The sequence below is a fragment of the Phoenix dactylifera genome, chromosome 10, assembly GCF_051530095.1.
Source record: "Phoenix dactylifera cultivar Ajwa chromosome 10, Ajwa_hap1_PhDact_Kaust_v1.1, whole genome shotgun sequence".
Classification (NCBI taxonomy): Eukaryota; Viridiplantae; Streptophyta; class Magnoliopsida; order Arecales; family Arecaceae; genus Phoenix; species Phoenix dactylifera.
Window position 1 is genome coordinate 14,790,638 of NC_143199.1, and position 24,106 is coordinate 14,814,743.

Sequence of the window (24,106 nt, forward strand, 5' to 3'; positions counted from 1 at the left end):
CAAGACCTTCGAGCCAATAAGAACAGCATTTCCTCTATCTGATATCTATTCAAAAGGTACTCCAATTAGTAGTTAAATATTAGGAAACGAAGAAAGGTTTGAGATATTATTCTCTCGGTTTTTGAGGTTTATCAGTAGCTAGATCAGGAGGTTGAGCAGTATTCTTTGAAGTACTAGAGCATCTAGGGCATTGAGAAGCATGGTGTTTATAGAGTTAAACTAATGCTGCACACCCTAAAGGAAGGTGTCACTTCTCAAGCGCAGGAATCACCTGTTCTATTCCTACTAATTTATGCCCCGTTTCAATTTTTCACAGCGGAATGAAATGAAATAGAGGTCTAATTATGGATCAAGGGATGAGCATCTGTCCAATGAAGCATAACAAACCAATGTAGGTTTCCCTAACTCGAAGACAATTCCAAATTATTAGTGCCAGAAAACTATTTCTTATCAAAAGCTTATCTGTAATGGATGACCACAGAAAAATTGAAGCCATATATGGAACATAGTCATGCAATTGGACCAGTAGAATTTCCAGTCAGGATTTGAACAACTCCATTACACTTAACATCATCACTCCAGTACCATGAGGAAGACAGCAGGTAACACAAGGAAATTATAACAAATAGTAGGTAGAGAAAGTTTACTTCTGGTATAGCATAAGCTGTTATTACACACCCCACATCACATGATGAGAGCAGGAATATAAGTAATAGGTCTGCAGCTAGTAAGGGCTTTAAGCTACAGAAAATCAAGCAAGGCGAAGATCATGGGTGCCATATCTCATTCCATGGAGGTTGGGCTGGTTCGGCTGAACACGGAATGCGTACATGTGGGAACCCCCATTTGCAAGAGCAAGTGCACCCTCATAGTTGCTGGGGTCATTATCCACAAAACCATAAACTGGGTGCTCATCTTTCATCTCCTGAATTCAACAGAGCATTCAGTAGCTAATTAGTTCATTTTTATTTTCCCATTCGAATGATAGATTATTTTAAAGAAAAGAAGTAAATGGGTAATAACAGAGGCATCTATCACCGCTTACAAGTTCATGCAGTAAGTTTCTGTGAGCTTCATGGGAGTTCTTCAACTGCCACAAACATTAAAAGGGAGAATAATTTGCATACAGTTACTAAAGAAAATATACTCTTGTCATGTGCTATAATTTAAAGGACATTTATACTTGTATGCAATTTATGTGCAGGACAACATGTATTTCCTTTATACCATGCATATTTCCGCACCTTCCCAATGATGTGGAAACATATTGTCAAAGGTTTGGTTAAACTTCTGTAAAGCGAACAAACTACTAGTGTAGAACTGCTTTCCTTGGACCTACCAGTAACCAGGCATGTATTAATGCATTTGAAAAAGACTAAATCCAAATTAGTTAATTATATAAATACCATTTGAATAAAAAATAATTTTATATATGTATTTTAATGTGTGTCAGGAGGGGGGGGGGAGAACATGTTACCATAAAGGGTTGGGAGATTTTGAATTTTATAATCTTATAGACCAAATTCTAAACTATAAATATTACCTGATCTCATAGTTTAATTTGTTTGTGATTGGAGAGAGATGAATCAAGTTATCAATATAGACAAGAAAATTAGAGAAGAAGAGCATTTTTTATTGGTTGAATATTCATTCAAACAATGAAGCAATTGAAATGAGATTGGTAATTTTGAAAAAACAATCTCTTAGGGCATTTTTGTTAGAAAAGTTGATAGACAGAATCTAGAGAAGAAAATGATGAAAATTAAAAATGTTATATTTTAAAATAGTATGTAGATCAGTGTTACCCATACTCTAGAGCGGTGTTAGGAAGGTTGTATATTCCCACATGGTGCATTTGACGTATTGTATTGTAGTTTTTTATAAATACAATGCCAAATGTACGATGAGTTCAGATTTTGCAAGTAAAGCAGTTATGTTGATTATATTTTGCCTTTGGTATCATCAGATGTGCTGAAATTATGAGAGAAATATAGAAAACATGGTGCACTCTATTTCCTTGATGATGAGCTTGTTAGTGTTAATGATAGAGAAAGACACCGAGAAGTAGACTATACTATGAATCCCATATCATCTAAGGAAGAACAAGTCTAAGGTTTATTTGAGAAAAAGGATTTTATCCAACATTGTCGGTTACTATTTGTAACCTCAAACTAACTTGGTAGCTGCACATGCCTTATGGGCTATTTGGAGTTCTGTAAATGGAACCAACTCAAGTTGCAAGTGCCGGTCAATATACTTGTTTGAATGTTTGTAACTAAAACTATATAATAAGTTCAGTTACTTGTGCTACAACTCAGCAACTCAAGGTTATCTTACACTAGATTGACTAACGGTCAAAATAGTCAGGTTGAGTTGCAAACTTTTGAGTAGGTATTTTAACTCAAAACAAGAATTTTCTCTCTATTCCATCTCAATCAAAGCCTTAGCATGCAACCCTATGTCATCGTTCCCCTTCGCTCCAGTGCCCCATTTCGATGTCACCTCCTGCTAGATCTCCCTACTTGTGCCTCATTGAACCTCTCCCTGGCCTCTCCTCCTCCTCCTCCTTATTCCCTTCCCCTCTCCTTCCCCACCCTACTCTCAAGTCCCACCTTGCCACCCGCCTCGATGCCATCGCTGACCCCCACTATCCTTGGGAGGCGCAAAATGCCTCCTCAATCTTGAACTACACTATAACTGCTTTCGTATGGTTCGCCTCCTCCATCATCTTGCTGACTACCACATCTAGATCCTCCCAACCACTCCTTAACTTTGCCTAGGTCCCTTACCCCTACCCCTTCACCTGTATCGCTATCATTCGTGGCATCGACCTCCTCCTCCATCTCCCACCACCTTTACCTTCATGTTACCATGCATTGCCTCTGACCTCCAGCCTTGTGCTTTCACCTTCTCCACCCTCCTAAAGGTCTGCATCACTGCTCGCTTCCTCTCCATGGGTGCTTAGGTCGACGCCTAAGCTCATGCTACCGACAACTTGGATGTCGATCTCTTCATCAAGGATTTCCTTGTTGATGTACGACAATTGCTCAGATCTGAAGTTTGCTTGCAAGGTGATCTATGAAATGACTATCAAATATATCTCTCTTTTTTCTAAACTCTTCCAAATACAGGAAGTGAGCTTCTTTGTAAGTCAACTACTACATTGCTACTTAAGTTGCAATGCAACTTCAGTGTTAGAAGGTCCAAGTATGGGCAACTTGAGTGAGTCACCTTAGGTAGCTACTGAGAGGATGAAACATCAACTTTTATGGATTGCTTTTAGGTAAACAAATTCCTCAATTGTTTTGAAGTCTCAAGAGGTGTTAAAAATATAACAGTATGGAGTTCTCCTCTTTTATAGATGATAATTTATTTTCTGCTAATTCAACAAATATTTCTCTAGATCCTTTGGTGATTTGAGGTAAAAACAACTAACATGAGTAGGCACTATTTTTCTCTTTATGTGAAAGGTATCTTACATTGCTTGTTTTCCCATGAAAGAAAATACCACTCTAGCTATGCTAATGTTGACAATGCCACTAAGGTGGGACATCTGTCTTGTAACTCTACTGTAACCATAACTATCAAGCATCGACCATAGATATTTCTTCACCAGGCATTTCTGTTGAGATCCACCGCTACTATTATATCAAGCAATTAATACTCTAAATATAATATTCTCTTGCCCTCACAACATATCCCAATTTTACATCTTTCATGTTAGAATTATCAATTTCTTCCCATGATTCCCTCTAGCACGTTTAGTATTTACTGTTTTGTGTCTCTAGCTATCTAGATCCAGGAAAGGATGAGCATCAAAATAAAACAACTATCATATGTCTGTAACTAAGATCACCATTCTCTGACTATTATGGCTAGGAGTACCACTATTTGCCTCTAAGAGAGAAAATACATTTGAAAGTCATTATCCATCCTTACCAGGCTAACAAAGGTTGTCATTGTAGAGCCCTTTCATTGAACTACATGGAATTGGAGAGGATTATGATTGTTTAGAGCAATAAAGTAGTTGCTCAAATTTAAAATACAATAAGTCATTTTGCTTGATCATGATGGCTACATCTGTGCATAACTGTATCTAAATTTACAATCTAGACTTTTTGTTGGAGTTGTATGAACCAAAATTTTCAAATTTAGGATTACTATTCCCAAGCTTTCACCATATACGCCATTGAAGTATACATGACTTCAATGTTTGAGTTTTGATTTTGGACCTGGACCCAACCCATTAGCTAATTGGATTAGGTCCATAAAAAAGATTTTAGATCCAATAAGTTATTGGGTCCGGTTGGGGTCAAGTAGGACTCAAAGCTATCCTAAAATATTCGAGTATAGATGTGGAATGGTCCCATCAGTTCTGCAATTTGGATCAAGCATTTAAATATTCTTTTATAGCTAAAATATAATAATTGATAAATAAATATAAAATTACTAAAAAAAATTAAATAAAACTATAAAACTCAATTTAAATATGAATTTCTATTCAAAAAAAATATATTTCATGGAAGAAATTGATCATTCTTAAACTATAGGTTTAGAAACTTCTTTCCTTTTAAATATATATTTAGATAGTTGAAAATAATATAAGTAGGAATCCACTAAAACAAACAATGAAAATTTTAATATAATTAAGTAAAAGTAGGTGGAGAAGATGGGGTTGTTGAGATGAGTAAATAGTGATTAGTTTAAATGATAGGTTTAGTTAATGAATTGGAAAGGACATTTAGGGTAAAAAAAAAGGGATTTTATTATATGATTTTGGTTTTAAAGTCAAGCTGGATCAGGTCTAGGTAGGGTCGCCTATTTTTTATCAACCCGAATTAGACCTGGATGATATACAGGTTGAGTCAAATATTACCTAACCCAGACTCAACTAGGTTTTCAAATTTGGTATAATTTTTAACCTTATTTGACACAAATATTCAAATATGGATTGGATAAGGTCTAATAGGGTTGCAACCAACTCAGCTCATGGGTCAACCTGACCCGTTTGCATTCCTTGATGGAGTTTTAGATCAAGTAATAGCTAAAGCTAAAAATCCGCATCAAGCTTCAAATATAACTTAAATTGTAGCTAGAGTTAGTGATATAAAGAAACGAAAAATTTAAGCAATATTAGATCTTTTAATATTGCTTATAACAATGCATTCCCTTATTCCATAAGGAAGTGCTTCTTGACTATTTGTAACCAATTGAGTTAAATAAAGTGAGTTGAAGAATTAACCTTGGTTGTTTTAATTGTTTTTTGTGTGACTAATTGTGAGGTTTTGCCTACTAGCCACCTTGTACCCATCAAAGCCCACTATTAAAGGTGTATAGAATCAGACAAATCACCAATTCTTTTCCTCTTTCTAAACAACGATCCTGAAATAAGCTTCTTTGAACCCCATACAGGAACAAATATAAGAAGAAACAATCCTATAAATTGATGAATAATCCTCCATATTCCTGACGTCGTTGACCATGATACAGCCTCTTTAAGCCTAGGGATTGGATGTCCAAACTGATATCAAGCTGATCCAAGATACAGTATCATCTCGATCAAGATGAAAGGTTGATGGAATATGAGAAAGGTTAAGAGATTTTGATATCAGAACTGATATATTCAATATGACTTTTAACTAAAGTTTTAAGTTGAAAGGCCGATGTCTGAGCAACCCTGTTAGATGATAGCAAGATGAACTAAGATATTAGTCTTTCTCAATGAAGTGAAGAGAAATTTTTAATTTACAAAAATCGAGATATCTCAATATCCCGGACCAATGTATAAAAGAGGCATTGAATTACTTGTTGCACAGGAAAAACAATATTAACTACTATAATTTTCATAATTTAGTAATCAAAAAGTCCTTTTAAGATAGTAAAAGAAAGATATGTAATTACGTATATCTCACCTGATATACTAGTGTGATATTGACTAATACTATAGGATACGTTATCTTTTATATGTGCAAAGCAAATAAGTGCCAATATTTTTTTCTATATTATTAACCAGTATCATGACTGAGGTCTTGGCCAAGATTGAAAACTATTTCAGGAATCAGATTTTTTTTTAATATTTAATAAAAAAACAATAATGAAACAAGACAATATAAAAATTCATCATGCATTAATTTTGTATCAGCCAATATCTTAGAATACATAGTTCATCACGTAATATGAGCAAATGCATTATATTTGTATCTAACATCACTCAGTGCTAGACACTTGTTCAGCTAGTAAAGTTTAAAATTAATTGTCTAGACTATTGATTCAATTAAAAAAACTAATAACTTTTTAGACATGCAAAAAAGAGCTCCAAGAATGAAATCTTTCTTGCTGAAGATTGGAGAAGCAGAATTTCAGATGAACGGTATTCACCCCAACTATGAGAGAGAGCTTTACTGAGATTTCATAAGGTCAATTTACCCAAATACCATTACAACAAAAAAATGGCCATAAAGTTCATTTTTTGTATTTTGATGTGATGACCGTTTTCTGCAAGTCCTTTATTATAACATCGATCTTTTGCAATTATAACAAGAAAAAAAAATGATAGCAATGGAAAGGTAAGTGATGCTATTACTTCAAGCAAGCTGTTTTCCGAACAAAAGGCTATTTCATACAAGACGCATGAAGATTTGAATGTTACCTAGACAATGTTGTTAGTATGAAGACTGTTCATGTTATATGGCATACAAGATTCTCTGTTCATGTGCATACAGACTAGTGTAGGTGGTAAAGTCAATGTACTAGTGACTCAGATCCCTTCTACCTTTGAGGCAGGGTCGATAAATCCCTTCCCACTTCCTTGGAAAAAAAATATCCTTGTTCATATGTAGACTGGCTTAGGAAACCACTATTATGGGCATGATAAAATTATTATAATTGTTATCACCTTGGGATGTCCAAATTATATTAACATTTTGAATGTGTGATGGAGCCTAAAATCAATTTGCCTACGTAGATCGACATGTGGCAAGTTCAATTTTAAACAAATTTGAAATCTGGGTGGTTACAGCTCTGCAACTAAGGGGATACAAAAAAAGGAAGGATAATTATGGCTCATTCCCTAATTTTATCTCCAATCGTAACAGAAATTTGCTCTTTCCTCTATTTAAATTGGGCCAAAGGACCTCAAAGGGGCTTTCATAGCTCATCCATTAGCTCATAGTGTCATTCTGCTTTTTTTTTTTTTCTTGCAGGTTGATATGCTAACTAATTTCTTGCATGTCGACGAGCAATTCAGGCCGAGTTCTTCAAGTAGATTTGTCCAAACTGAGCTCTACAGGCCAAGCTTTTTAGGCCGAGTTTTTTAAGCCGATTTGTCCAAACCGAGCTCTACATGCCAAGCTATCCAGGCCAATCTATCTAATAAGCCAAGCTATTCAGGTCGACTTTTTCCAATGGACCAAGCTATCTTGCAAATTATTCTAAAAAAAAATCCCAAGGCACCAAGTACACAAATCTCATTATTCTACGCCTGTCTTATATTTTTTAATTTTTTTTTGCTTTCCAACTGTTATTTCAAAGTCCTTTTTGAGTTAATCCAATGGCTTCATTGTTCTTTTTTCTTCATGTGTGCCGATTGGCTGATGCTCATCATTTTTGTCGGATGAAATTTTGGCATCAACAATCTGCATATTCAAAAAAAACACAAGAATTTTTTTGAGGGGGGCAGTGGGAGAAAATGGATGAGGTTCTGGCTCCATAGGCCGTGCTCTGTTTTACGGAGTTTTCATTATATAATATATAATCTCAACAAGAAGCCAGTTTACGATTCTTGTATAACTGGCGGATTCTTGATACATCCACTCCTCTGTTCATGGCAAAAAGGATAGTGAACAAGCTAGCAATCAGCATCGGATATCCCATGTCAAATCCAAGAGACTAGAAGCTGAAGCCTATTTTTCGGAACAAATGTAGTCCAAATTAGGCTACCGCCGCAGACTTATGTATCACGCGTGACGCACTTTGCGTGAGCCAAGGGGTATGTTCAGGTGCTTGACACACGCAGACAGGCTGTTAAGTGCATGGATGAGGCTCGGCTACCATAGCGGACGCACCGAAGCCCAATATCTAACCAGTGGTATTTTAACTTTGAGATGGGTTATTTACACATTAAAGATATGCCTGGATGCTGAATGGAAAACTATCCCTTGAATAAGTATCTTAATTAAATATTTCTTATCCATATATAGCTGATGTGTCTGATTTATTTACTCTCATAAAATTTCATGCTATTTTTCTATTAATTTGCAACATGATTTTAATTTTTTATTATTCATTTATTTATTCTCACAAAATGTTGCTGAAGGAATAAGAAAAAAAAGGATTGCTTTTGTATGATCTCAACAAAAAGGAGAATATCTTATTATATTTCTTTTCATTATTTTTAGTTGGTATATCAATTTTTCTTATTTATTCTATCATATTTTTTTTTTATTCCCCTTTCAGGATTTTCTATTCTTGATTTGCTTATTGCCATGATTGTAATTAGGTAAAATTCCTTTGTTTTACTCCCCATGAGTTTAATTTTGTTCTCTTATCTGTAGATAATGAGGTTATATAGGTAAGCTAGAAAAAGTAGGTAGGTATTTGTATGATAAAGAAATGATAGATGAAATATAGAAAGAACATTCTCAAAATTTGAAACTTGTATTTTTATACAATAGAGATGAATTACAGTATTGCCATTCTTTGTTCAAGGGTTCACACCTGATTTACATGTTTTGCACTTGGCATCTTTGGTTCCTTTTTGATTGAAGGTTCATAACATTTAAATTACTTAGTTGCTGCTTGGCATTCCATGAATTTGCTAGACTAAGTCATATTGTTCAAGGCCATTTACTAGATGGTTGCTATTAAGTTACAATTCTGCCTAGGGTTTAATCTAACTTAAATTTGCTTATTACCCGAAGAAATTTTACCTAATTACAATCATGGCAATAAGCAAATCAAGAATAGAAATTAATTTTGTTCTCTTATCTGTAGATAATGAGGTTATATAGGTAAGCTAGAAAAAGTAGGTAGGTATTTGTATGATAAAGAAATGATAGATGAAATATAGAAAGAACATTCTCAAAATTTGAAACTTGTATTTTTATACAATAGAGATGAATTACAGTATTGCCATTCTTTGTTCAAGGGTTCACACGTGATTTACATGTTTTGCACTTGACATCTTTGGTTCCTTTTTGATTGAAGGTTCAAAACATTTAAATTGCTTAGTTGCTGCTTGGCATCCATGAATTTGCTAGACTAAGTCATATTGTTCAAGGCCATTTACTAGATGGTTGCTATTAAGTTACTATTCTGCCTAGGGTTTAATCTAACTTAAATTTGCTTATTACCCGAATTGGATCCAAAACCAAACTCAATTTATTGCTGACCTAGTCAAGCTAGTTTGCCTTTTTGTCAAACTTAGTAATAGTCTTGGACTCAATGACAATTAAGGAGGAGTAACAATTTTACTAGTCCGCATCATCTTCAAGCTTTGGATGATAACATTAAGTTATTCAAGCTTGGGAAACCAACCATCATAGAGACTAGTTTTAGGGACTTCAAAGTTCCCTAAACCTTCCATTAGGATTATGTAGGAATCTCCATTGGGAAATTTTCAGTAAAGTGAGATTTTCCAAGGTATTAAATTTTATTTTTTTTGTCATTCTTTAAATAATGGTGGAAGAAAAATTTTGTCTTGAAGTACATCAATTATTGTACATATGAAGGCTATATAGCTAATATATATGAAAATGCAAGGAAAGCACAGATTATGACAAGATCATAATGAGATTATAAAGATTGTGATAAGGATTCATCCATATGGAAGAAGATACATCAATTCCTCACAACTCACAATAGGATTTTGTCAATATAATTGATATCTGATCCACATCTTGCGATGGACGACTGGAATGATGGATGTTCTACCTTATTGGGAATATCTCAATCATATTAAGAATATCTCATATAATCTTGCGACATTGGTATGGCTATTACACCCTTCAAGCTCAATCTTGGAGTGAGAAGATATAGATTGGAGTTCAAATAATTAAACCAAGTGGATGGTAGGTCCTTGGTGAAGGTATTAGCCACTTGATCAGTAGAAGTAACAAAGTAAATATTAAGTAGTTCTCCGATCACTTTTTCATGCATAAAATGATAGTTCACCTCAATATGTTTTGTGCAAATATGAAAAATAGTAATACCTTCCATGCGACAAACACTTTGATTGTCAGAAAAATTGATTAGTAGTTGATGCAACTAACATAACAAAATCCTTCTGAAGAGAGAATCCAAGGCACCTCAACAGATCTCTGCATTAATGTGTGATATTTCTTATTCTATATTTAAGTGAATGATAGTGGATTGTTCTTTGGTACTTTAGGACATAAGATTACTATAAATAAAGATGCCAAAGCCCTTAACCAAAAATCAATCATCAATATCACTATCACAATTTGTGTCAGAGCAATTGGCAAGAAGGAGCCTGTGAGGACATGTGCGGGCGTGTGTTTAGTCCCACATCGGTTATTCGCTGGGTAGATCTTGGGTACTTATACAGAATGAAGGAACCCAAATAATACCTTCCGGCTAGTTATTTTGGGTGAAGTTCTAGGTTGTTACAAATGGTATCAGAACGAACCCGGCCCATAACTTATGTGGACTAGGGGATACTGCAGCAAGGATCCATTGGGGTTGACCACGGACCGATCATGGTGTTTGTGATTAGATTTGAATGGATTTGAACCCTTAGCCTGACGAGGACGCCAGGGCTTGAACGGGGGGAGTATGTGAGGACCTGTGCAGGCGTGTGTTTAGTCCCACATCGGTTATTCGCTGGGTAGATCTTGGGTACTTATACAGGATTAAGAAACTCAAATAATACCTTCCGGCTAGCCACTTTGGGTGAGGTCCTGGATTGTTATAGAGCCAGCTTGGAGATGAAGATGATGACTATGCTTTCCTTTAAGGAACTATTCTTTAAGAATTTTCCAGTGAATGGTCATAGGTGCATGCAAAACATAGGGGACTTGAATGATAACAAATGCTATGTAAGGTCTTGTAATACTAACATATAGCAAGGCACCAATGATGCTATGATAATGAGTGGGGTTTTAAGGGCTAAGCCAAATCCTTTGAGAGCATGGACCCAAAAACAACATAAGTTAGGTGGCTTTGCCCTGCCCCTTCCAACTAAACGTAGGTGAGAACAATTATGATATAGCAAGTCTGACAAAGATAAAGATCAGAAGAAAACATATAAGTTTGGGCACCCAAAAATTAACTTAATAGTCTTAGGTCCTTCAGGGCAAATGCAGCTAAGATCACCCATTAGTCGCTGCAATGAATCTACTGAAATAGAGTGACAAGAAGATCATCTATATAAATAATTATGATGGTGGAGCCTTGTGATTGGTGTCAATAAATATTGAAGGATAGGTAATCGAACCCTGGGGGCCAAGCTCATTTACATAATGAATCAGACGGGAACCCTGCACAACAGCTTTGCTTCAACCCATAAATAGATCAATTGAATCTATACACATTAGCTGGGTGAGCAAGGACCATATAGCATTGGTTAAGTCATGAAAATATCCTCCCCAAAAAGGTAATGCTAAATGATATTTTAAACAACCATAGTTGATATCCGATTCTCGGTGATAGCCTTTTGCTACCAAAGAAGCTTAATAATTTTTCTAGAATGCCATCAAACTTTTGCTTAACATGAATAAACACACAAGACATTGAATAATGTTTTGATTATGTCAAACTAGAACCAAGGTCCACGTGGCCATCTTGATCAATGCATCCATCTCAACTGCCATGATAGCTATCCAATCTAGGCTTTTAGAGGCTTATGAATTAGGCTCCAGCAAAAGAAAAGATGACACCAATAGTGTCGTTAAGGTTTACCCAGTAAAAAAAAAATCCAGCATATGGTTCCTTGGGATTAAAATTGCCCTATTTTGAACAATTAACAATGAGGCTATTATTGGTAATGGGAAGAGGAGTTAAGTCAAATGTTTGCTGAGTGAAGGACATATGGTTCTTATAGTACAATAGGTATAATAATAGGTAGCAAGAAGTATGACATTAGAAAGAGGTTAGATAGGTGAAATAGGATTGCTTACTTCAGTTTGCAAGGTCTTGGTGCTCGAAAATATACCAAATATATCAAGGAGTGCATCCATATAGAATATTGGATGGGAAATGAGTCTAGGGGTGCCAATGAGTTGAGTTCAGCTGAGTATTAAGCTACCCGGGCTTAATTAGTTCGGTCAAGACTATAAATGTACAAGGCAAGCTTGATGTTGAACCAAGCTTAAGCACATATAAAAGGCCATAAGGCTCAAGCCCATTTTGTGTTTGGCTCATTTGACTATATAGGCTGAGCTCAAGTTCAAGCTCCAATCAAGATCGAATTCTTAAAATTGCTAAACCCATCTCTAGAAAGGGGACGTTGATAGGAAGAAGATGGACGGAATTCTAGGGAGAGGAGATAGGGAAGTACCTTTTTTTTCTTTTTTTTTTTTGAAACGGGCATTTCAAACATCATAGTAAGAATACACCCAATGGAATCAAAAAATAAAGGTCCCGAAGTGCTCCGGGCATTTCACCCTCCCTAGTCCATACGGTGCCTCCTGAGTGGCTCGCTACATATGCGGCCACCCAGTCGGCTGCCCCATTAGCTTCACGATATACATGCATAGCCTGAAATGTAACACCCTCTCTCACTATCATCCAAATATCGCGGAGTAGGGGATGAACTCCTCCGTCACTGCTCGAGCCCTGTCGGACCCAGCTGATCACTGTAGCCGAGTCACCCTCCAGCAGTACTGAAGTCACTTGAAGCACCCGTCGTACGTAATACATACTCATCCAAGCCGCCCGCAGCTCTGCGCCAGGGAAGTACCTCATCGAAGAGAAATTTTTAGCCCTTTTGCCAATAAGAACTCAATGCGAGGCAAGAGATGAGGCCCCAATTGGCCAAATCTTGGTCTCTCAAACACCCATGGTTGGCTAAATTTGGAAAACGAGTCGAGATCTCGTAACATGCACTTGAATGTATGACTCCGGTCGATGAGCACAAGATATGGAGGTGAAGGGAAGAGATCAAGTAACAGGGAAGAACTAGGAATTAGGTTTCGATGAGTTAGAGCAAGGAGTAGCAATAGGTAGTGACCACTAGGGCAAGAGAAGCATGACACATAGGGAGGGTGAATACAAAGGCAAGGATGGGGTTAGGGATGAATTCGATTGACGAAGATGGAAGAGAGAGACTTCTTATTCTCGGTGCCTTTTTCAACGAATGAAAGAAACCTCTAATTCCATAGTTCCTTTTTCATATTTTCTTCTTTCTGTTTAGGACTCTTGTAGATAAATTGGCAGCTGATTTGGAAAGATTGACCTTCCAATGTTAAAACCAGACTTTCAGCAATCTTAGAATGCAGGCGGTAGTGGGATGTCCTCAATTTCTTTGATGAATCTGATCCATCGCAGTATATCTGCGAGCTACACCAATCTCCTACCACATCCGACACGTAGGGAGACTCAAGTGGCAACCCCAGTGCCTGCTACAAATCAGTTGTGAGTCTAATTATGAATTAATTATACATCCCGGTCAGGTGATTATAAAAAGTGGGCATATGCTTTCTTTAGCTAGAATCTAGATCATATCATGTATGTCATCATCTTTTGTATTATTTTGTATTACATTATCTCTATACATATTCAACGGATAGGAGAGAGAAATTATTCCCATTTCCAAAATTCAGAAAAAGTCACCAGAAAATAAGAGAAAAATTGATAATATCACATCATTAGGAGGGAAAGGATCAGATCACAATATATTGCAATGAAAATAGAGGCATGGATGGAAGATATAAGAGTATGGATATAATCTAACGCCCCATGATTCGCACTAGTTTCTAAACTTTGGTGCATGGAATCTTAATTGCACACTAAGATCTTCAATTCTTTAAAGATTGTAGTTGCATTCTATTGTAACCTAAACCATTTCCAATAAGGGAGCCAGTTAATCCATAATTGCAGACCACATATCTGGCACATAACTTACATATTGATTTTTTTCATAGATATTAGTTGAAATAAAATAAAAATCTAAATTAGCATCAATTCAAGAAAATAAATACTTCTACATGAGGGATTTGGGCTCTTCTAAATTATGGTTAATTAAAAACGATAATCAATATCAAAAAATAAAATATTCATCTATTTAACAAAAGAAAACCCACTATTAATATTTTGAATTGCATAGATATATCCATCATATTGCTCAAAAAAAAAATCACATAGTAAGAGCTCTTCGTAATAGGCCACATATGAAACAAAATAAAAAATTTAATCCACACAAATTAAAAAATAGTTTAGAAAAAACTAAAAAAATATTAACTAACTAGACTCTTCCTAATTATCTTAGTTGAAAATCCTAATTATTATTAGTTGAAAAAGTAATCAACATCAATTTATAAAAGAAAAAGAAAATCGACTATTAAGATTTTCAACCTCCCCACACTAAGGACTATTTTTAATTGGTATTAGTTGAAACAAAATAAAAATATCAATTGGCATATATTTATATCCTTTTTCATGACAGATCTGGTCTCTTCATAAAAAATGTCATTTGAAAAATGCCATTCAATCTCAATTCAAAAAATATTATTAAAACCCTTACAAACTCATTGTTAGGATCCTCAATAGCCGGGCATATCAAGGATCTTAATTGTTAGAGTAGCCCCCCAAAACATATCAAGGATCTTAAGATAACGATCATTGATCTCACTCCTCTCTCTTTTCTTTCCTTGAACTTGTGGCTGCATGTCTTTATGTTCACCGAAAATCAAGGCTGCTGAATGCCGCCGGAGCAGTGGTAACGCCTTGTCCTTCCTCCTCTTTTCTTCTTCTTCTTCTTCCCACGACTAGGATTCATGGCTGCCGGCCAAAAATTTAGCCGAAATCCTCTTGAAAAAAAGGATTCCCTTTTTTTACTCTATTTTCGTTCTCTTTTTCCTTTTTCGACCACTGCCGCTGTCGGCACTCATTGCCGAAACTCTTAGCCTCTCTCCGACATTGACCTTTAACCGATGTCGAAGCCTTACTACCAGCTAGCGGATTTGAGACCCAAGATCGACCAAGCCATGACCCCTTGTTTGGCCCTATTTTTAGGCCGAATTCGACTGGCCACCCACCACTGCCAACTGCCCTCTGCAACCTACCACCACCGTTTGCAGCTACTTCATCGGACCACCATGATCATAGCAACCAGCCGCCTCCTTCGTCCCCTATTTTGCTAAGAAAGAAGAAAGGGGAAAAGAAGAAAAAGAAAGAAGAAAAGAAGAAAAAGAAGAGGAGGAGAGAGAGAACATTCCCTCTCTTTCTCTCTCTTATTCCTCTCTCTCCTCTCTCTACTTTGTCTCTTCTCTCTAGTTTCTCTCTCTAGAAGATCCAAGAAAACTAGAATCGGGTCATGTCGATCTGATCTACGGACCCAAATTGATCCCTGAAAAAAGGTCCTAAATTGTCCTAGTGCCCGAGTAACCTACTAGATGGATCAGCTGGCCTTATCAAGTGTCTATGAAACTCACTGATGATGAACTATGTTAAACAACCTTGGCCCTGAACGAGTCTATGCCCTATGATTTACTGATCGAACCGCTCAGGCCTAACCCATCCGAAATCATCGAACGCTATCATCCAGCTAATCGTCCATATTTTTATTATTTCATTTCGATTAAAATCATCAAACAAAAATTAATTTTACTTTTAATATTTTTAATAAAGTTAACTGAATTGCCTAGTGAAGATTGATGTCTAAGATGAAAGAGATAAATAGATCATATACTCATTATTTTTTAGATGATCATATTTTTTGTACATAAAATTTGCTTGTGGAAATATTATGCATTTTTTAAAATTATGGATCAGCGCATGTATTATAAAAATCATATTTTGTTATGAAAATAGTTTATGAATGTTTTGGTGAAAATAGTTTTATTATAAAATATGAATCTGATCATTCTATTTAGTATTTTTCATCTATTTATGTGTATTTTTTTAAAAAAATATAAGTTTTCTAAAGCCTCTTAGATTGCTATGACCGCTCATAGAAATGGGGGACAATAGATATTCTAGAGCTAGCATCTAACAAAAACGGCCCTCTGCCAACGGGTTAAAATTAGTAACGAATACGAACTATGATATCTTATCGAGTACGAAGATAGCTCTGTCATGAATTATAAGGACTATGGCACGAATATCTATGAGCAATGTTTTGATCCATGATAGAATTAAATGACATGAAGAATGACTTACGAATTATTTGCAATAATATAAATGGAACTATGTTTATAAAACATGAATAATTTGTTCATGCATTATTTATTTTATGACTTGTTCTTAATATACTGTATCATTTAAGAAAAATTTATTTACTAAGTTGTGTTGCTCATATGCCACTTTTTTCTCTCTCTCCAGACAAATAGGATCATTAGAAATTAAGGATGGTCTAGGCTTAGAGTTTACGTTAGCAAGCTTGGCAATCTACATAACAAAGTAGAATTTTAAATCTTCAATTGATTATGAATTTGTAGTTAATGATTGTTTGAATATTCAAGATTATGGTTTAGTATTATGTTTGGATTTAGACGCTCTAAACTAGTATTAGTTGCATTTATTGGATAATGAAATTGAATTCCTATTTATTTTATTGTATTTGAGATAGATTTAAAAGCTAATATAATGTTGGCTTCGTATTATCATGGGTTGTACTTCTCGGTAGCATGGCCATATCATGTTTTGAATTTCGGGCGTGACATGTAAGGACCCACATAGATGTATATTTGTACTACATCACATATGTTGGGAAAGGTTTGGGTATTTAAAGAGGGCTAAGTAACCTAATTTATAACTTCTAGCTAGCCCTTCTTAGATGAAGTCATATATGTTAAGTCCCATTTTACGTTACATTGGTTTGAAGCAACCAGGGCAGCAGGTTTTGCCAATGGTTGATGTCCTTGATATGAGTGATCCATTTTCTAATGGCAATCCAATACTGTAGGTTTTTCTTATTGCTAGCCTAACAAGAACCACATGGAGGGTTGGACCCTGAATGTTGAGTTTATTGGCCATATTGAAAATTATTTTTGGAAGGAGCATTTTATCCAAAAGACCATTTCCTTTCATTTGGAGATTCAAGTCTCAATTCTTGGCTAAGAAGAGGGCATGGAGTGCATCTAGAGTTGTTTGGTCATTACTAGAGATAACTTCAATAAATACATTATAATAATCTTTAGGTAAACCACAAAAATGGCATCACTAAGAATCATCCTTAGGGATAGGATGATAGCTTATAGAACATCGGTAATAGATTTGGCTCAATTTTAATCAATGGAATCCAACCCCCTTTTCAAGATCTCCAATTGAAGTTGGAGATGAGCCTTACATGATCAGCAATGGTAGCAAATGGACTAGCAAAGAATTGCCATGTAACATAAGTTTTCTTATAGTAAGTAATTTGAGAAAGCTTTTGTAATTTTGATCGAACAAAATAAATTTGAGCTAGCTTCCTAATATTTGATCTTTCTAATGCCAAGATAATACCAAAATTGGTGCTAGAGAATTTGTTGTTTACATCCTATAAAACTTCTCTAGAAATTGCATTGATTTATTATCGAAGCCATAGAGACTGTTGGAATGAAGAATAGGTTCAAATTGACTATGCCAATTCAAAGAGTTTTCTTAATCTAATTTCTTTGAAATAAGACAGATGATGTCAGAGCCATAAGGGGTGAAATGATAGATGATAAGGAAGAAGCCAAGATTGGAAGACAATTGTTCCAAGGGATATGGTGATAGGAAGGCCCTAGGTCAGCTCTATTGTCCTAAAATACCTTGTAGGCTCTAGTACCCTAAAAATAATGGATGAAGAATTTTGACTTGAACTATATTGAATCATTGTATGTAGGAATTAAGGTTATATATAGATGATATATGAGTATACAAGGAATGGAGAGATCATGAAATCACAAAAGATTGTGATAAGAATTCTTTCATATGGAGAAGATATGATGATATCTTACGCAAAAAGCGGAAGGAGATTGCAGAGGGCCTTCTTGCTGTAAGCAAACCTGGGGTCGACTCGTGATAAACTGGGGTCGACTCGTGACAGGTTGGGGTCGACCTTTCTCAGAGAATTCAGAGAACAAATTTTCTGTTTTCCAACTAGGGGTCGACTCAAGGATCCTTGGGGTTGACTCGAGCGGAGTTGGAGTCGACTCGAGCGGAGTTGGAGTCGACTCGCTGGGCGTATCAAGGAACGGACTCGCGGTTGTTCCAGATGGGTCGACCTGAGAAGCTCGGGAGGTCGACTTGGGTCGACTTTGGAGTCGACTCGATGAAGCTGTAGTCGACTCGAGGTCGGGAGGAGTCGACTCTTTCAGAATTTTCTGAAAATCGCTGGCGGCCTGATTTCGTGGAACTTGATCTGGGTGTGAAACTTGGAGGAAAGATGATGGGATTTGGACTGTGGGAGGTGTGGGAGAAAGGCTAGAGAGTGGTGGGATGATTTCAAAGGATTTAAACAAGAAGAGACTTGAATTAAAAAAAAGGAGATAAGGAAGAAATGGTTGTGGGAGTCTCACCCAAACCAAATCAATCGGACGGGAGGAAAAGAGGAGTCTCACCCATTTTCTTCAGCCTCTTGGCGTCACACCAAGGAGGAAGAGTCTCTTCTTCATGAGACAAAGGGTCTATTTTGAATGAACTCAAAAATTTTTTTTTTTGAATTTTATTCTTCAAACATTTCCTTTATATAGAGAGGGAGGCTGGGAAAAGATAAGGACTACAATTCCGAATTTAGTTGGACTCTAAACCAGATAAGGACTCTTTTTAAACCTTCAATCTCCTGAATGAACTCCTAAATAACTTACCAAATGGGCTTATCCACATGTGGAAGCTTTTTATTGGCGTGAGAAGGGGAAGGATTTCACCCACAAGTAGTTAGAATCTTCCTTGCGCATGAAATCAAAATCCACTCCTTCGGACTCAATCCAAATGTCATGTGGTTAACCAATGACCCACTCGACGTCTTGGACTCAATCTAATTTAGACGTCAAGGATACTAAACCATTGTGAATTAATTCACTTATTACAAGATCTCGAATAACTATGGACTCAATTTTCTCATGCACCTTGACCCAATGTCCATGGACTAATGGTATGAGGATGATGCTCCTGCATCAATATCTTAAAGTTTTTAACAAGATTGTGTGAGCATAATTGGTCTCTAATTGATATCTTGCTATGAATAGCGATTTTAAACCATATTAAGGCAAATATTAGTTATAGCAATAATATCTCATATAATCTTGCATTATATAGTGTGGCTATTAATTTTTAGATTTTTCTTTGAAGTTTTGACATGGTCTCTCCTTAGAGAGCTTGTATTTCGCTATTCTCCATAGATAATCAATATTATTAGGGTTTCATTGGAAGCCAGTTAATGCAAACTCTTAAAAGTTTATATAGAAGAGATTAGGAATTTAAAGAGGACTCAAAGTTGTTGCCTTGAGTTCAGTTGTCTCCTTATTTAGGGAGTCAAAAGGAAAGATGAAAAATTTGCCATGGTGGAGTAATGAGACCTTAGCTATAAGCTCATGATGATAGCACTTTGACACCAAGATAAGAAATGTCAAGGGTCCTCTTGCCTTTGTTTTTATATTAAGAGATATGAAGTGTCTCCCAAAATTTAAAGATTAAATAGAGACTTCATTATTTATAGATTAAATAGAATTTTATTGAGATCTACCAATTAGAATGAATATATATATGTCCTTGTTACATATTGATCTCCTGTTAGAGGCTAGTCTTGCACCTAGAGAGCTTAAAAAGGTGTCAAAGAGTGCTCTCATCTTAGTATTTATTGGTAAGTGGTGAACAAGGGATTTTCCCAGACTTTAAAAATTAATAGAAATTTAGTGAGGTCTACCAATTAGTATGAGTAAATCTAAGCCCTTGCTACACAACGATCTCCCTTTAGAGGGTAGTCTTAAACCCGCAAGAGATCAAAAAAAATTCCTCTAGCCTTTACATTTATAAGTAAGAGGTTGAATAAAAATATTTGCCAGATAATTATGTAAAGATTAAATAGAATTTTTGTGAGGATCTGTGTGTGGGCAGATATTTAGTCCAACAATGATTGTAACGTAGAAAGATCCTTGGTACTTATGCAATGCCAAGTAACCTAAAGAGCCTTCTGGCTTTTTTGGGTGACATTTTGAGTTGTTACAATATTATCTGAAGAGACCTGGTCCATGGCCTATATAGACTAAGGGATACTATAGCACGAGCCCTTTTACAGATGACTACTAGCCAATCATGGTGCATGTTATTGAATTTGACTAAATTTGAATCTTTAAATTAACTTAAATGAGAGAGTATGTGAGGACCCATGTGAACGTGCATTTAGTCCCATCCTAAGTATACACTAGAAAGATTTTGGGTGCTTATATAGACACAAGGAACCCAAAAATAAAATAATAATTGCTCATACTTCATTGTTGAGTAGTGCGGTCAAAAATGAATAAGATTTAGCTACTAGGATTTGTGCACAAAATCTAATGGTCGAGATATCTATCCCAAAATTCAAAAAGCATGAAATATTCTTTACACTAGTAGCATCACAAGAATTATAAATTTTAATATTTTATTCAAGTTATTTTAGTAGATATTGCTTAAATTTTTAATGGCATTATTGGGGTATGCCCCTTATTGCTCAATTGTTTTAGGATAACTTGTTGCAATTAGGTTATGTAAGAACCTAATAAAAAACAAAACATCGGAAGCATCATAAAGGTAAAATAATCTTGGAGTACACTCTTCAATTCTCGATAAGAATGTTAAAATAATAATCATCCACCACTTCACATTTAAAGCTCCCACCAAAACTAATCCCAAGACTTAAAGAGATTGTGTTTTTCATATCCCTTACAACTATTTATTCAATACATCAATTTTTGGTTATTGCATATATAAAAAGCCATTTTTTCATTATAAGAAGACATTATGAAATGTCAGTTGTTTCATGCATGGTTGAGAATGAGTTCAAGAATACTAAGAGTTAGCAGGTCACAAGGTTGATGGCATTGTAATATTTTCCATTTTACAGTAACGTAGCAAGAGTTCCTATATTTGGGAAAGTTCCTATATTTGGGAAACAACTTCCAAGTTTTGAATCCAAAGCCTCGTTTAGTTAGAGGAATCTTAATGTTGCACTATTAAGGGCATGTTACTCACATAAGAAATTTGGCCATTATAAGTTCAAAAGATATATCCATAAAACACTTCATGCCTTTATTGGAATAACAATGACAAGCAGGAGTTTTCCTACAAATAACTTGATGTAATTATTAGGAAATGAACTTGTCGCGTTCAATTTCAATAGGGATGGTCAAAAGGCCCAAATATATCTCATCTCAAAGGTTTCCATGAAGAATGCAGAGTGCCCAAACAAATCTCTTAGGAGTAACCGACAAATAAAATGAAACAAGTTACAGTATTCATAAGAATTTCTATTTTAAAAAGGACACATGTTTGGTTGATGAGGAATATAACATCTTCTAGTGACAGAAGAGAAAAATAATATTGGACACAATTACAGGAACTACTCTAAATATGTGAATGCGTCCTTTAATCTTGCATATTGTGCTAAAGATTTGGGAGTAATGAAAGAGTCACAAACAATTGTTCAAGAAAAGGGGGCTGCTTTCTAAACTGGCTATTAAGACCCTTGAACATAATTCTTCTCATATTCAATTCAGTAGAATTGTTTCTACAAGTTGTGATTGTTTTTTTTTATGTGGGTAATCTTTCATCAAGTTAAAGAGGAAAGGAATATCAGCTCAAAGAAGAGGAAAGGAATAAAGCTACACTTTGGCAAACCATTATCTCAGTTCTAGTAGTGTGCAAAAACAACTACATATAAAAGTGGACATACAAAACCGAGTCTAAGACTACAAGGAATGATTATTTATTTATTTATTTATTTTTTGATGCATTCAAAGAATGATTAATTGTAATCACATATTGTACGAAGCAAGTTAACTTGCCTTTTTCTTGTAAGTATCCGTCTGCGTGGTGATCACATGATACTGCAATCCAGATGAGAGACAAACTATTAGCCGTGTGATTAAATGCACATGCAAAAATTTGCAGAATAATTATGATAATAAAAAAAGCATAACGAATTAATTTTAGGTTTATTAGATTTCTCATATTTTTCTTTCAAAATTTTGATTCTAAACTGCTGGTGAAGCCACAGTAACTCTCCTAGCTTATGGAATAGTAGCATAGAGATCCTATTCAGAGAGAAACTCCCTATCTCTATTTGCCTTCTAGCTTAACCGGCTGAGCAAACTGATCAAAAGCCAAATAAAATTTTGTCTGGAAGAAGAGTAACTATACTAGAAGATCTCAGGCTTTTTATTTGGGAAACAGAATGTCAATCGAAGATTTTGTAAATATTGATTTTGTTGGATTCTACTCAAATGGAAATTCAAAAACAATGTGTAAGAAAGTCTTATGTAAGCAGATATTGCATATACTCATAATTCTTAGCAGAATGTTATGACAGCATGCGAAGAGCATTGAGATAACATATTAATAATTTCAGATACATCTAGCATAAAATTCAGGGTAAAGTTCTCATAATCTCTCACAAGGTTTCCCAGAACATATATATCAAGAATAATTAGGGAGAAGAAAATGGATAAGCTGGAGATATTTGTATGCTGGTGCAATAAATAGGGGATCTTACTTTTCTTTGACGAACAACCTTCAAAGCCTCATCCAAATTTTGCTCAAGACCGCGCAGTTCGTTGATGTCCAAACCATCGAGATCTTCCCCCATCCTCTGCCTACTCAAGAAACACAGTAGACCAAATTAAAAAAAAAAAAAATTTATACAGAAAGTACTCAAAATACCATAGTAAAAGAAAACATATATAATCCAAGATTAGAAAAGAGTTACTCCTCCACCTTATTTCTCTGCGGAGGTTTCGGTTGATCTCCTTCAGATGGTTCAAAGTATTTTGCATTTTCTATTCCCACAAAAGAAAAACAAGAATATTAGAAATCACGAACATGATAAACTTAACAGTTTTTCCCCTTTTCTTTAGAAGCAAAAGGGAGAGCAAGAGAAAGGAAGAGAGCGAGCTAAAACGGAAGCGGAGATCCTGCCTCGTATTGGGCGCCCCACAAGTTGATCCCGGAGACTTGCTGGTAGCGATCAAATATCCTCTTGGTGCTGCCAGCCGTCAATCCTCCGTCATCATCATTATTACAAATCCATAACAAGAAGGGGAAGAGAGAACTATATGAGTGCAACGGGGGAGGGATAGATTCGGTACGTACTCGGTTGAGGGGCTGCAGTACTCGGAGAACTTGCCGGTGCTGGAGAACATGATAAGCGAGACCTCGGCATCGCAAAGCACCGTCAGCTCCTTAGCCTTCTTCATGATCCCCGTCCTCCTCTTGGAGTAGGTGACCTGCCGGTTAGTAGGATTTTCTATCTTCTTGATCTCTATCTTCCCCCTCCCCATCTCTCTCTCTCTCTCTCTCTCTCTCTCTCTCTCTCTCTCTCTCTCTTTCTTGCACAGCTCTCTATTTCTCAACACCCACGGAGGGAGAGGGAGCTGCTTTTAGAGAAGGGGCTGTGAAGGTGCGTATAGAAGAGTGGTGGGTGGGTGGCGTGGAGGATAGGGTAAAGAAGCTGGGTGGTTTCCATTCCAGGAAGGGAGTGCAAAAAGCTAGAGCTTCCATAAATGGTCTACTCTTTCCAAATTCGTGAAAGCCTTGGGTGTACCGGGTACCGTGTGCTGTCTTGCCAGTTTGAGAATCAGTCACTTTTCCATGCTTCACATTTCCCCATGCCTCATCTCTCTCTCTCTCTCTCTCTCTCTCTCTCTCTCTCTCTTCTAGTCTTCCTTGCCTGTCATTGTAAGCGTGCTACGGCTTGCACTTGTAAAAGAGGCTACCGGTTATGCCTAAGTGACGGGGTGAGTGGCACTGCACGGTGGATTTTAGAGGT

The 24,106-nt window shown here is 36.0% G+C and overlaps 1 protein-coding gene across 1 annotated transcript; it reads right to left on the reverse strand.

Annotated features, from left to right (window-relative positions):
• Nucleotides 1-486: 486 nt before the first annotated feature.
• AP3 (K-box region and MADS-box transcription factor family protein) lies at nucleotides 487-24,025 on the reverse strand. The gene is made up of 7 exons (XM_008783267.5): nucleotides 23,431-24,025; nucleotides 23,257-23,323; nucleotides 23,056-23,117; nucleotides 22,835-22,934; nucleotides 22,128-22,169; nucleotides 1,046-1,090; nucleotides 487-925 (listed from the first exon to the last, which is right to left on the reverse strand). The coding sequence occupies exons 1-7, from the start codon at nucleotides 23,616-23,618 to the stop codon at nucleotides 752-754; spliced, it is 678 nt and encodes a 225-aa protein (XP_008781489.2). The 5' UTR covers nucleotides 23,619-24,025; the 3' UTR covers nucleotides 487-751.
• Nucleotides 24,026-24,106: the final 81 nt, after the last annotated feature.